This window comes from Notolepis coatsorum (genome assembly GCF_963971535.1).
Source record: "Notolepis coatsorum genome assembly, chromosome: 9".
In the NCBI taxonomy this organism is placed as follows: Eukaryota; Metazoa; Chordata; class Actinopteri; order Aulopiformes; family Paralepididae; genus Notolepis; species Notolepis coatsorum.
This window is the reverse complement of record NC_140173.1, coordinates 65,461,121-65,475,994: the sequence shown is the minus strand read 5'-3', so window position 1 is coordinate 65,475,994 and position 14,874 is coordinate 65,461,121. Positions and strand designations below refer to the sequence as shown.

The 14,874-nt window shown below is 42.9% G+C and overlaps 2 protein-coding genes across 6 annotated transcripts in view; both read left to right on the top strand.

Moving 5' to 3' along the window:
• The window catches only part of cul9 (cullin 9), a 288,372-nt gene extending 282,273 nt beyond the window's left edge, over nucleotides 1-6,099 (top strand). For 3 of the 4 annotated variants that reach the window (XM_084320985.1, XM_084320984.1, XM_084320983.1), the window contains one exon: nucleotides 4,761-6,099. In XM_084320985.1, the coding sequence (XP_084177111.1) occupies nucleotides 4,761-4,965 (205 nt within the window). In that variant the 3' untranslated portion in view covers nucleotides 4,966-6,099. The remainder of the gene's footprint in view (nucleotides 1-4,760) is intronic. The other variant, XM_084320986.1, reaches the window with a different exon arrangement.
• A 6,553-nt stretch (nucleotides 6,100-12,652) lies between these two features.
• LOC311234887 (uncharacterized protein) overlaps nucleotides 12,653-14,874 on the top strand; it is a 98,259-nt gene continuing 96,037 nt past the window's right edge. For both annotated transcript variants that reach the window (XM_084322149.1, XM_084322148.1), the window contains exon 1: nucleotides 12,653-13,510. In XM_084322149.1, the coding sequence (XP_084178275.1) occupies nucleotides 12,821-13,510 (690 nt within the window). In that variant the 5' untranslated portion in view covers nucleotides 12,653-12,820. The remainder of the gene's footprint in view (nucleotides 13,511-14,874) is intronic.

Below are 14,874 nucleotides of genomic sequence, written 5' to 3'. Positions count from 1 at the left end.
AAGAACACGCCAACATTTTGGGAAATTAGCTTAGTCTTCTCCAGAGAGAGACAATAAGCTAGATACCAGTTTCCTCTCTGTCCCTTCACACACAGTGAAGCATTATGGCAGGAGACTTCTTTTTTTAACCGTTGTGTGGTGTTAGGGTCCGAACTGACCCGTTTCAAGAATGTAAAATGCAATAATTGCCATCTAGTTTTTTTTATTGGAACGAGGCTTAGAGTATGTGCTCATGGCGGCTATTTAAACACAAAAACACTCGTGTTTACCATTTTAGCCAATTCGGAATTTCTTCTAGAAAAAATCTGTTTGCTTCATAGAAATGCTATGGCTAGCTATGATTGTGGATCACATGTGGCTCAATCAAGGTTCATATTTGACTAGACACTTCAGCCCCCCCCCCCCCCCCCCCCTTCATGGGAACAAGAGCAGGAGCGAGAGAGGGAGGTGGAGAGGAGGAACAGAGTGATAGGGAGGTGCAGAGGGAGAGGAGGAACAGAGTGATATGGAGGTGGAGAGGGAGCGGAGGAACAGAGTGATATGAAGGTGGAGAGGAGGAAGAGAGTGATGGGGAGGTGGAGAGGAGGAAGAGTGATAGGGAGGTGGAGAGGGAGAGGAACAGAGTGATAGGGAGGTGGAGAGGAGGAAGAGAGTGATAGGGAGGTGGAGAGGGAGAGGAGGAAGAGAGTGATAGGGAGGTGGAGAGGAGGAAGGGTGATAGGGGGGTGGAGAGGAGGAACAGAGTGATAGGGAGGTGGAGAGGGAGAGGACCAGTGTGATAGGGAGGTGGAGAGGAAAGTGTGATAGGGAGGTGGAGAGGGAGAGGAGGAACAGAGTGATAGGGAGGTGGAGAGGGAGAGGAACAGAGTGATGGGGAGGTGGAGAGGGAGAGGAGGAAGAGGGTGATAGGGGGATGGAGAGGAACAGTGATAGGGAGGTGGAGAGGGAGAGGAACAGAGTGATAGGGAGGTGGAGAGGAGGAAAAGTGATAGGGAGGTGGAGAGGAGGAAGAGAGTGATAGGGAGGTGGAGAGGGAGAGGAGGAAGAGAGTGATGGGGAGGTGGAGTTGTTTTGTTCCTTGATTTATTTCCATAATACAGTTCTAAAACCCACAAAGCCGTTTACTCAATAAAGTGTCTTCATATAGTCTGTGCCTGTTATAGTCAGATTACATGAATATTTACCCATTTTCGTCAATATGGGGAACAGCATGAGTGAATATAATCCTATTTTCGATTGTGTCTTGTGGCCATATAAAATAATGTTTCATATGGGTAGTGGTTATGATGAGCTAATAAGTTAGTAATGAAGTACAAAATAAAACTGGATAATAATCCTTGTTTTTTGGGGTGGTTGGTACTGAGTTACACACCAGGTCCATTCGGACCCAGAGTTTTTGTTAACACCAAAATAAGATAAATAAATAAACAGCGCACAAGAGTCAGGCACAGGCAGAAGTGGCAATTTTTTTGAAGACCAACAACTTTATTCTTTCTTTGCGGCCCGGGAACCAAATGATCCATGGCCAGGTACCGGTCCACGACCCGATGGTTGGGGACCTCTGCTATAGAGCCATCTCTCTATACTCCGTTATGCGCAAGTTTACAGACTTTTGGAGCGAATACTGGAGTCGATTATTCAATGCCACTGCCAGCCAGCTTTTGTGCGACGGAGAAATACAATTTCAATTGTGACGGAGAGGGGCGGCTGGGTAGCGCAGTGGAGAATGCACTCACCTACCACCGCAGAGACTCTGGGTTCGGATCCAGCTGTCAGCGGTACCTCCGGCTTGGTCAGTCGTCCATACTAACACGATTGGCAGTGTTAGCGGGTGGGAAGCCGGTGGGGTATGTGTCCTGGTCGTTGTAAACTGCGGTTCCTACTGGTCGGTCGGGGCGCCTGTTCAGCAGGGAGGGGATCGGGGGGAAATGGCGTGAACCTCCCACGCGTTACGCTCCCCCAGTGAGAGTCCTCGCTGTCAGGTGAAAAGAAGCGGCTGGCTGACTCCACATGTATCGGAGGAGGCATGTGGTAGTCTTCACCCTCCCTAGGCCGACAGTGGGGCAATGCGCGCAACGACCAGGAAGGGAATTGGCATAACTACTAAATTGGGATGGGAGAAAAATACAGAAAAAAGTGAGAGAAATAAAATTAAATAAATAAAAAGATTGTGACAGAGAGAAGATCATCTCCCGATTCAGATACAATTTAACACAAACAGTTCCAAAGATATTAATGTTTCTCTGCATATTTTCACACCGCCAACAAAGTACTGGGCTGAATGGATTTTGGTGCGTCTCCTCTCATTTCATTGATACTGCGCGCCCCCGAAACTTAAATCAGCCCCTCCCCTCGACAGTTCTTGGAATAGACTGCAGGGAAAACAGCCGTACAATCTGACAAAAATTTACATATTTACAAGTCTTATTATGTTTTGCAAATAAGGAGACATATAGATAACATCTCAAAGCACCAAAAATGACAATATCTCCATTCAACCATTTTCTGAATAGCGCAACATTTTGGGGGTTTCTGGAGAATCGCGAGCGCCTTAACAAGTTGGGTTAGACTGCGCCGGGTCACATTTGAGCAATGTGGAATTCTCTCTCCTGAACGGGATACCAGACAATGTATTTTCTGTTTACTGCAGAGCTGAGGGACTGGGAGACCCATGTTACTGACCAGACACTCTATATCAGTGATGGCTGTCGGAATGTAGAGCTATTATTTTAACATGTAGAACACTTATTTGAACAAACAAAATACCACTTACAGCTCCTTTTAATGTAATTGTACAAAAAAAGCATTTGACTTATGGATAGGTAACATAATGCTTCTGAAATATAGTTACTCTTTATGAGACGGTATGTTCTTAACACTTTGAGTGCCAAGGGTCCGGTGCCCCGGAACCTTGTTGCGTGCCAACACCCACTTCAATGATAGAGCTCTCATATTTGCGAACACATAAACTATATCTTAAATTATGGCTATGTGTATAATATGGCCGTCGCTTATCAATGACTTGTTTGCAGTCAACATTGTCGAAATGGATTGTTTCTTAATCGGTTCATTTCCGTTTTATACCATTTTGAAAAACGCTTGTTTCTTGAAAGTTTCAGAAAATTTCAGAAGATTCTGTGATAATCGCCCTTTACTGGAATACACAAAATTGTCATTTTTCTGCCTATTTATGAATCGTTTTCAAATAAACGCTAGATTATCGATAGTATATGTGTACTTATGCACGCTAGGGAAGCGGGCTGAAAAATCGATTACTTATTTCCTGATCAGCACACACACACACACATACACACATAGGGCCCACGTTGATATATCTGTGAAAAAAGCTCTGATTATCCCATGACTGGTAAAATAGATTCCTTACCTCAGATCAGATGTTCTCCAAAAAGATTATTTCAATTCCTGATCGCCATTCTAAATATTGATCGTGTTTATTGATCCAACGCTGGGTACTGGAAACACACATTATCCGCTGTTCTGCGGCTCGGCAATGACTTCGATCGTCTCGGGTTACTTGTCTGACAAGTAAAATGTGGAAGCAGGAATTTTTTTTCTCCATGCGGTTCATTCAATCCAATCCAAAGGGGTGCAGTACCATCTGGAGAGACGATAGGGGGCGGTATTTTCCCAATGGAGCTCAGAGAGAGTTCCAGTGGTGACGTGAGGCTAGATTGATGAAATATGAATGGAAATCGCTAAAAAAAAAATTAACGATCAAAAACGAGATCTCTCGTCTCTCTGGCACTCAACGGTTGGCATGAACTAACGAGAAATCTTGTCGTTGGCACTCAAAGTGTTAAAGGAGGTGTACAGCTCCTCACCACTACCACAGCTGGGCCAGTCGGACCACAACCTGGTTCACCTCAACCCCTGTTATGTGCCTCGGGTCAAGAGACAGCCTGCAACCAAAATAACAGTGAGAATGTGGTCGGAGGAGGCCCAAGAGGCACTCGGGGGCGTTGTATTGTCGCAGCCAATGTAAATGGATCAAGCAAATCAATTTGGCCTATCAGGGTCTTCAAATAATGTCTGGGGGCGCATACAGACAGTGAAATGAGGGTGGACTGGCCATGCCTGCTTTGTAGATAATAAATAGCGTGATATCTCTCTCTCTCTCTCTATCACTCACTCACTCACTCACACACACACACACACACAACACAGTACACACGTTCCGAGACTCACGCGGTGTTATGACTTGTCATAAGTGAATTGTATAGAAACAACTCACCAAAATTGACTATTGCACAACTGATTTAAAAATATATATATATCTACGTCCCTCCCTCCACCCCCGCGACCTTCCTACTATACGTAGCACCGGCCGCAACAGCCACCCTCCCTCCTTGCCATACCTTGGCTTTTACTGAAACGATGCCACTGTAGGCACTACAGGGCTGTTTTGAGGTCACAGACTGGCAGGCACTATATGAGCCCCATGGAGACGTGGAAAGGGCCAATGAGCTAAACCTGTTTGACACAGCGGCCCCGGCTAGTCTCTGTCTCACACTCTCTGTCCACCCCGCCTCTCAGCCCCTCAACCCTGCTGACCTGTTGTACAGAACTCGCTTTGGATGAAAGCTTCAGCTAAATGTAAAATGTTATCTATAGCACCTTTTAATTTTGGTTTATACCATACATTATTATCGTTATGACTTAATTGTTATTATTATTACTACTATTGTTGTTGTTACTACTATTATTATTATTATTATAAACTTCTCTTCCAAATCCGACAGGGCTGACTCTGCGGACGCGGACAACAACAACAACCAGGGCGGAGAGGAAGCGGGGGACGAGGTGGAGGAGGACGATGAGTACGATGACGAGTACGTCCCAGAGTGGCATGAGGACTACGACGAGGACGACCTGGACGAGGACGACTTCTTCTCCGACGACGATGAGTCCGAGAACCTGGAGAGGGACTTCAGTCCCTTTGACTGAACCACTGAACGTGTCCCGACAGTCAGATTATAAACAATCAGACGGGAGCGAAACCAGCGGAGGGAGATCTTTGTTTCAAACGTTTTAAGTCGGTGAAAATTATTTGGATTCATTTTTCTGATACGTTTCTCGTTCCCCAGGTGGCTGCACTTTGGTTCTTTTCACTTGCTGTGATTCACTTTCTGTGATTCCAATAACTGTAATTGCTCCTGGTTGTTCCCGGTTTTCCACATTGTATACTTTTGACGCTGGTTAGCGAGAAGAAGTTCCATGTCTGTCAAAACGTCAACGAAGGATTCTGTTCAGAATACATTGTGGAGGAAACGTGTCAGATGTGTTTTTTGGGAACAAAACCCAAACTTTATGTTTGATACAATGTTGCTGCTTTTCTCTTTTTTTCTTTTTTTTTTTTTACCCGTGCAACAAAATAAAAAAGGGATTTATAATCCTGTGCTAGAAGCTGTTAGTCCTAAATATTAATTCATGTTTTATATATGTTGTATACTGGTGTATTGATTTGACGGTTAAGAATATATTTCTTTCATCACAAGTTTTGCCTTGATTTATTTTTTAATACATTGAAATTGCCTTCATCCGAGAATAAAGGATCTGTTAAAATGGGAATATCTTTAGAAGACACATCTAAATACTGTTGTTAACTTTTGAGTTTATGTGTAGAATTCACTCGCAGATGTGATGTTTATTTTTATGCATACGGTGTGAAGAGTTGGAGGTTCCCACATGTCTGAAACAACAGTGATCTGGTCTCGCCTGAACTAGTGGTGTGAGGGGGGGGGGGGGGTAACAAGGAGGTGTATCATCTGAAACATGATAACAAACTCTAGAATATCATTGCAATAATAACAACCTGAAAGTGTAATGGCTCACTATTTCATAGTTTGCTAAGCAAAAACCTATGTTTCATGTGATTTGTTTTTCTTCCATAAGGACATCCTGGTTGGCTTCTGGACATGTTGGTGTGTGACCATGGTCACCTGTATAAGGGGTTGAGGGATAGATCCTATATTCATATTGTTCATGTTCTAAAATGTTCTATCTTTCTGATATCATCGTTGAAGTTGAGCGACTTCAGCCAGCTAACTAAATGAATAAATAAAAGCTTTTTTTCTGCTCTGTCTGAATATGATCGTAGATAATTTTATTTCCCATGTGTTAGCCTGCAGAGCAATAAACATATTGATAGTAGTTATATTATATATATATATTATTAGCTCCTGAGACAAATTGTCCTTTAGCGAAGAGCTATAACTGTCCATAATAAATTAATCATGATTAGTATCTAACGTGGACTCCACTACTCCAGAACAGTAGGGGGTGTGCTTCACTTGAAGTGGCCCAAACAAAGATACTGGATTTGACAATAACACTTCCGGTGACTGTATTTGGCTTCAAAATAAAAGCGCATAATCTAGCCTCCAATCAAGAAACGAGAGCAGGGTTTGTGATAGGTCCATTACAGTATGACCCCTGGCATTGGTAATCCTATGCACCACGTTGAATCTAAATGTCTCAAAAGTTTGTCTGAGGGAAGCAACAGTGATTGGAGGATCAATAAAAGAGGGCAGGGTTTGCGATGGTCAGTTGTACTATTATTCTTGCCCCTAAATGGAAACCGTTTTAACTCTGAAAATGTTCCCTGCCTATGTGTTCCATTGGGCCCCAGCACCTCCTGCACCACCTTTGTTCTGAGAAACCCCTGGCTTCTTTTCAGCATTACTGATCCATTCAACCCATGTGTATTTACATAATCAGGCATAGAAAATGCTAAGTTAAATGGTGCATTTATATAACCGCTTTAATACAAAGCGCTTTACAATTTGTTCCTCATATTCACACTCGATGGCGGAGGCAACCATGCAAGGTGCCAACCTGCTCATCGGGAGCAATTGGGGGTAAAGTGTCTTGCTTAAGGACACTTCGACACGCTGCCCAGGAGGAGCGGGAATTGAACCGGGAACCTTCCGACTACCAGACAACTGCTCTACCTCCTGAGCCCTGATATTCAGAAGAACCATTCTGGACAGGAATGTCGTCTGCGTTTACCTCCCCCAGAACCTGACTGGAAACATCACTGCCTGGTTTGGAAACGGCACGGCCCAGGACAGGAAGGCCCTACAGAGAGTGGTGCGCTCAGCAGAGCGTACTATGGGTATTGCACTACCACCCCTGCATGACTTATATAACAGGAGGTGCAAATCCAGAGCCTGCAGAATAATGAAAGACCACCCCAACAACAGCCTATTCAAGCTGCTGTGGTCAGGCAAGCGCCTACACGCACACGCAGCAAGAACAGAGACTAAGGCTCAGCTTCTTCCCCCAGGCCATCAGAACATTGAACACTGATATCTCCACACACAGGTACACATGAGCATACACAGACACACATTCTGCACTCGCTCACACACAAACGGTCACTTTAAACACAATGAAAAGGACACTTTAAAGGAACGAGGGGAAAAAAGGTCACTTTAAGGAAAGAACTGTTGTGGTTCTTGTATAGTATAGTTTAGAAATAGCAAGTAGGGATATAGAGTAAAAACTGTATATTATATAGTAGTGTACATAGGATCCAGTGCCTTAATTCGTAGCTAACATTGTATTGCATTTATCTCAGGACTTCTGACATGTCTATTTTATTATCTTCTACTTATTTTAATTATTATATTATTGCACAATCAAAGCAAGCATGGCCACCCACATTTCACTGTATGCCCTGGTGTGACAAATAAACCTCTTGAATCTTGAAAACCTTCATAGCCATTCCATCCACATTATTATCTAACATGCAAACCAAGTAATTAATGGAGACCTTTGCAGCAATGACTCGGTTCCCCAAACAACCCTGAGATCTGCAGCTATCCTTACCCTGCTTCCAGAACCAAACAAACTAAATAGTTCTCCCCTAAATATAGAGAAAGCCTGTTGTAATTGAGCTAACTGTCTGATGGTTGAGAGCTCGTTGCCCAGTTTCTCCTGAAAATGGTTCAGGTTTCTAACTACACACCCTCAAGATCTTCTGGCCCCCTCAGACCCACTCCTATCTGATCTCCTGTGTGGTCATCAAAGAGAAGCAGGCTATTCTCTGTCCTCACTTCACAATGGTGGAACCAACTTCCCACCACAGTCAGGACAGCTGAAACCCACCCAATTTTCCACTGTCGACTAAAAACACACCTCTTCAAACAATATCTGAAAAAATAAACCTAACCTTACTGTCTTTTTACTACTATGTACTTATAGGCTACTACTTGTCGTATTCGATTTATATAGAATAATCTTCAGGACAAGGAGATTGCATTTAGATATTTATTCAAAGGTAAGTACTCGTTAAGCATGAGTGTAACTCCATCCACGGCTGGCAGCCAACTGACTGTCAGGACCCCTTGTCAGGTATACATAATAGGAAGGTGCGCCTGGCGTGCCTGTCGTAAATGAAATATTCAAAGCATGAATATTACAGTAAATGATATATTCAAAGCATGAATATTACATCCTCCTTCTTTTAAAGAAAGCTTTATAAGCTATGAACAAAATTGAAATAAAGAAAGGTTGTGCAATACTCTGTAAGAGTTTCTTTGTAAACAATAACAAGTGCGTTACCTGTGTCAGGACCAGGCAATGTAAACAGGTAGGATTAATATGTTAAACATAAAGATTCATGTATCAAGGTATTACAGTTCGTATTGTGTGCCCTCTTATACTGGAAAGTCTGCTTTAATATTTGAATACTTCAGCTGTGAATAAGGTATGTATTCATGGCTTATTTGGTTGTGTGTCTCAACACTCTTACCATATGCAGTTCTTATTTGTAGAATTAGCTTGCTAACAAAATAGGAATATATCGACAATTAAGCAAGGTAAGTAGGTCATAGATTCAACACATATAGTAAGTCATCATTTCAGCATACATTAATATTTTGTTACATTTCACCACCCCCTTTTTTTTTCATTGGGGTAAATGGTGTTATAATAGGTCATTATTATTATAAGGGCTGGGTATTGAAAACCAATACCATCAAGGTATTGATTGAATCATATCAATACTACCTGGTATTGAAAATGTTTTGAGACATACGATACCAATCAGCAGCCAATCACCACCAGCGTTACTGTATCCAACATGTTACCTTTTAACTACTGCCTATGTTACCTTTTAACTACTGCCTATGTTACCTTTTAACTACTGCCTTGGAGCTGGAAGGCATTCAATCACCACCAGTAAGCATTTTCACTACCTGCATCCATGCACACAGTACTGAGGAAAATACTGCTATCAGATTAGATTCAATTTATTGTCTTTGTTTTTTTAATCAAACATTTTTTTTATGGAAAAAGACACAACACAATACAATAACAATAATAATAATGATAACAAATAAAATAAGACATGACGAATTAAATTAAATCAAATAAATGATAATAAAAACAATGACATTGGGATCACAAGACTAGAGAGAATAGAAATAGAAAAATAAATGATTTATATATATATATATCATATATATACAAATAAAATAAAATAATAATAATACAATTATATTGCTAAAAGACATTTCTTCCCCCAAATCCCACCCCCACCCCCAAATGTAAACGTGGTCCTTGTGCAACACCATGAATAGAATAGAAATACTTTATTCATCCCGAGGGAAATTTGGCACTACAAATCACTCACAGTAAACAGTAAACATTTAGGTAGACAAAATCCATCAAGCCTGAATCATCTGAATGTAAAAACAGCTTACTAGGTTTTTAATTGTTACTAGTGCAGGCAGAATTCACGTCAGTACTTACCATTCAGTGAACCATTCATCTCCTCTGTACGTTCTGACAGATAGAGACCATGCTGGCAGGCAGCTACATTCAGAGACAGAAATACATAAGGAGAGGCCTGCACACAGAAATAAATACATGGCTTATTTTCATGGAGAAAAATACAATTAAATCCCTTTTATTTGTGTGTCTTAAGAGCCTAAAGGCATACATCTGGCCATATGCACCTCACTTGTAGCCTAACTAATAAAGTGGCCACATATTTGAGCCATTACTATATATTTGAGCAGCACACAAGAGTCTGAGCCATGATGAACGAGCAATAAGTCATTACCAGGGCGTACCCACAGCCGTAAAAATGTGTAAATCCCTACCCACCTTCAAAACCGCTCTCAAAGAGCACCTGGGAGGCTGCAATTCAAAACTGGCCACCGTAAATGTCCAAACCCCCCCTCCTAATGTACAGTTTCCTCCCCCTTGCATGTATATATTATCTGTTAGGATCTCTGGTTAACAGTACTGTATATTTGCATATCTTGTATGTCACAAATGTAACAGTACTGTATACCTGTATGTCATGTATTGTCGTAAATGTCATGATATATATCTGTATGGCCCCCGTAAATGTACAAACACCCCCTCCCACCCACCCACCCCCTCCTAATGTACAGTTTCCTCCCCCTCGTATGTATATATTTTCTGTTAGGATAACAGTACCCTATATTTGCATATCTTGTATGTCACAAATTTAACAGTATTGTATACCTGTATGTCATGTATGTCAGATGTCAAGATATATATCTGTATGTTGTGTATGTCATTAATGTCACTATGAACTGAAAATGGGGGACCCTGATGTAAACAAGACGAAAGTCTTTCTCTGGTCTGCATCCCCTTAACAATTGTGTGTATTGAGCTGTGTATTGTACCCATTCTGCAATCTGTTAATAAAGTTTTCAATCAATCAATCAATCTATCACCACACATTTACAATTTTATTTGAAGGCAGATCAAGAACAGCACCAGGGAAATCTGTGCTTTTATTTATTTTTTAAAATTGTATTTCTTTCTTTTACATGAAATATAAAACAAAACATGACAACACACAATACAATAATAATAATAATAGACAGGACAATAATTGATTGATTGATTGAAAACTTTATTAACAGATTACAGAATGGGTACAGTACAGTACAGCTCAATACACACAATTGTTATGGGGATACTTTCGTCTTGTTTACATCAGGGTCCCCCATTTTCAATTCATCATTATATGACATACACGACAGTACTGCTACGTCTATACATTTATGAGTCTTATGACATACCAGATTTGCAATGGGCCTGGTCTACAAGATACACTATACGACCGGGGTGCCCATGTACATGTCAAAATACTTCCCAAAGGTCAGTGAATACCACAACCACTACACTAGAGGAAGCTCAACAAATCATGTTAAACCCAGATTCGGCTCAAACAAGGGACTAAACACGTTTCACAATTATGCCACAACAATGTGGAACGCCCTACCCAAAGCTGTAAAGGAATGTGAATCCCTGCCCACATTCAAAACCGCTCTTAAAGAGCACCTACGGGAGGCTGCAATTCGAAACTGGCCACCGTAAATGCCCAAAACCCCCACCACCTCCTAATAGACAGTCTCCTCCCCACCGCATGTATATATTCCCTCCCCGCCGTATGTATATTTCTCTCCCACCCACCCACCCACCCCCCCCTAATGTACAGTCCCCTCCCCATCATATGTATATACTCTGTCAGGATCTAGGGGTAACAGTACTGTATATTGGAATACCGTTTATGTCACAAATGTATCAGTACTAAATACCTATATGTCCCTATGCCATAAATGTCATGTATGTTGTGTATGTCATAAATGTCTATATGAATTGAAAATGGGGGACCCTGTTGGAAACAAGACAAACGTCTTCCTCAGGTCTGCATCCCCTTAACAATTGTATGTATTGAGCCGTACTGTATTGTACCCATTCTGCAATCTGTTAAATAAAGTTTTCATTCATTCATTCATTCATTCATTCATTCATTCATTCATTCATTCATTCATTCATTCATTCATTCATTCATTCATTCATCCATTCATCCATTCATTCATTCTGCAAATACAGTACTGTTTGTGATACAAATAATAATAATAATAATAATAATAATGACAATAGAATAACAAAGATAATAAATACAGACGCTAAATTCAAAATCAAACAATTAAATGATATTACTACAGACACCACAAAGAACATTTCCTCCCCCACATCTGTGCTTTTATTGTGAAAGCATCAGACCGTCGCCTCCATCTTGGCAGCGTTAGTTTGTGCGTGATTTTTTTCTCCCGTACCCTATGTTTGCGAAGACGCTCTCTGATTGGCTAACCGCGTACTGCGAAGACCCTCTCTGATTGGTTTAGCGCCGAAATGTCTCTTCCGCCTTGTACATATATATTCTCTGCTTCAAAGTGGTTATGCTTTGGCCCTCTTTCGAAGTGGGTTATGCTTAGAGTTAGGGTTAATGTTAGGGTTAGGGAGGGTCGGGAACATCATTGAATATGCGGAAGAGACCCTTCGGCGCTAAACCAATCAGAGAGGGTCTTCGCTGTACGTGGCTAGCCAATCAGAGAGCGTCTTCGCAAACATAGGCTACGGAAATAAATCACGCTTGTTTGTTCAGCATCTTCACAGCCAGACAGCTAGTTAGCTCCTACCGGAACCACGAGCGCTAATGCCGTCGGTAAACGCGACGTTATTATAGAAAAACACCCTTCAGAGTGATTTTGCTTGTTGGCGGAGCCTGCATCTCAGTTCCACAAGCTAGCTGTTAGCTAGCGTAGCCTTTACCTGTAGTTGTATACGTTTCCATTAACTAACGTTTGGCTAGCTAGCGAGCAAGCTAATAATAAGCTACATAAAGTTCGCGTTATATGGCTACTAAGTTCCTGTTGTGCCTAAAAGGTTAGTTCGCTTAGCTTCTCTTGCCAGCAGGCACTCGGGCGAATGATACGTTAGGTTTATATATAAGTGAAGTCGCGGAATGGGACGAGGCACAGGAAAGTGGAATGGGCCAGGTCCACCTGGAGACTGGGGGCCTAATGGGCCTCCACCGCCGGGAGAATGGGGCCCGTGGGGGCCTCCACCGCCAGGCGGATGGGGCCCAGATGGACCAGGAGAACCGCCGCCTGGTTGGGGGCCTCCTGGAGGCTGGGGACCACCTGGCCCAGGTGGATGGGGCCCAGATGGACCTGGAGGTTGGGGCCCAGGTGGACCTGGAGGTTGGGGCCCAGGTGGACCCGGAGGTTGGGGCCCAGGTGGACCCGGAGGTTGGGGCCCAGATGGACCCGGAGGTTGGGGCCCAGGTGGACCCGGAGGTTGGGGCCCAGGTGGACCTGGGGGTTGGGGCCCAGGTGGACCTGGATGTTGGGGCCCAGGCGGACCTGACGGTTGGGGACCTGGTGGACCTTCCATGGGGCCAGAAGGCTGGGGACCCGGGGGCCCGTTGCCTCCAGGGGACTGGGGGCCAGACGGGCCACCACCCCCGGATGGATGCTACGGGCCTCCAGGTCCACCTGGGGATCCACTCCCCCCTATGGGTTTTCCACCACCGCCTCCACCTATGCCTCCTCCACCAGTGATGCCTGTGACAGTCCCACCTCCAGGTTATGTTGCACCAGTAGGAGCCAATGGCATCACATATCCCCCCCCTGGATGGACAGGAGAGGGAGAGGTAATATTAAAGCAATTTTTTCCTGTCTTGCAAAACTACCCCCCCCCCCCATCGCTCTCTCCCTCTCCCCCTCTCTCTTTTTTGTGATTGACAGCTGATATGACAGCCCCCTTTATGTAAAACACTTAAATATGAGCAGAGGACCAGCAACTTAAAATCTACATTAAAAACCTATAGGTATTAAAGATAATAGGCTACAGTAATACTAAGTATTAAGGAAGGCACTGATGAATGATTATCTGATTTAATCTATACATTTGTCTCAAATTTTTGGTGTGATATTTCCAGAACTTGTTGATCTGTGTCCAGTGGCCACCAGTAGATCAGAACTTGTTGATCTGTGTCCAGTGGTCACCAGTAGATCAGAACTTGTTGAACTGTATCCAGTGGCCACCAGTAGATCAGAACTAGTTGAACTGTGTCCAGTGGCCACTAGGGATGGGAATTGATAGGATTTTATCGATACGATTCCATTATCGATTCTGCTTATCGATTCGATTCTTTATCGATTCTCTTATCGATACCTGATCAATTTATAATTTAAATAAATAAATTGGAAATGCAACAGAACTAAGCTGGTTAGAATAACAACATGCAACTTGACATTTCTGATTGTCATTTATTGTTGAGCCCCCATGTCAGGGGCGACAGTGGCTCGGGAGGTAGAGCAGTCGTCTGGCAATCCGGAGGTTCCCGGTTCGATTCCCGCTCCTCCCGGGCAGCGTGTCGATGTGTCCTTGAGCAAGACACTTAACCCCTAACTGCTCCCGATGAGCAGGTTGGCACCTTGCATGGTTGCCTGCGCCGTCGTTGTGTGAATGTGTGAGTGATTGGGTAAAATGTAAGGAACAAATTGTAAAGCGCTTTGGATAAAAGCGCTATATAAAAAAGCAGCCATTTACCATGTCAGAAAAATACAAAAAATAAAACATTAACTATAGCCTACACTTAAATAAAATAATGTATTTGAGATTCTTTAGGAGTCGTTATTCCTCTTGACTTCTGTCTCACACACACACACACAGACACACAGAGCTCCCTCCCCGGGCCCCTGTCCTGTAGGTATTGGCTTGTGTTGCTACACGGACACATTTGTATGTTGCACCATGGTACTTCCTGTCTGACGGACTCAGAGTAGAGACTTAGTAAATAAACAATCCGGCTCTTATTATATGTGAACTAAAGAGTACAATGTTTACACAACAGTCCCCACCCGCTGTTTTATTGTATTTGTACCTGTACTATCCGCTGTCAGCTGTTTATCTCTCTTTGTGAGCTTGATTAAATAGCGTTAGCTCACGTTAGCTAGCGATAGCTCCGCGGCTAATTTTAGCTCACCCTAAACTAAATCAATGACCATGTTC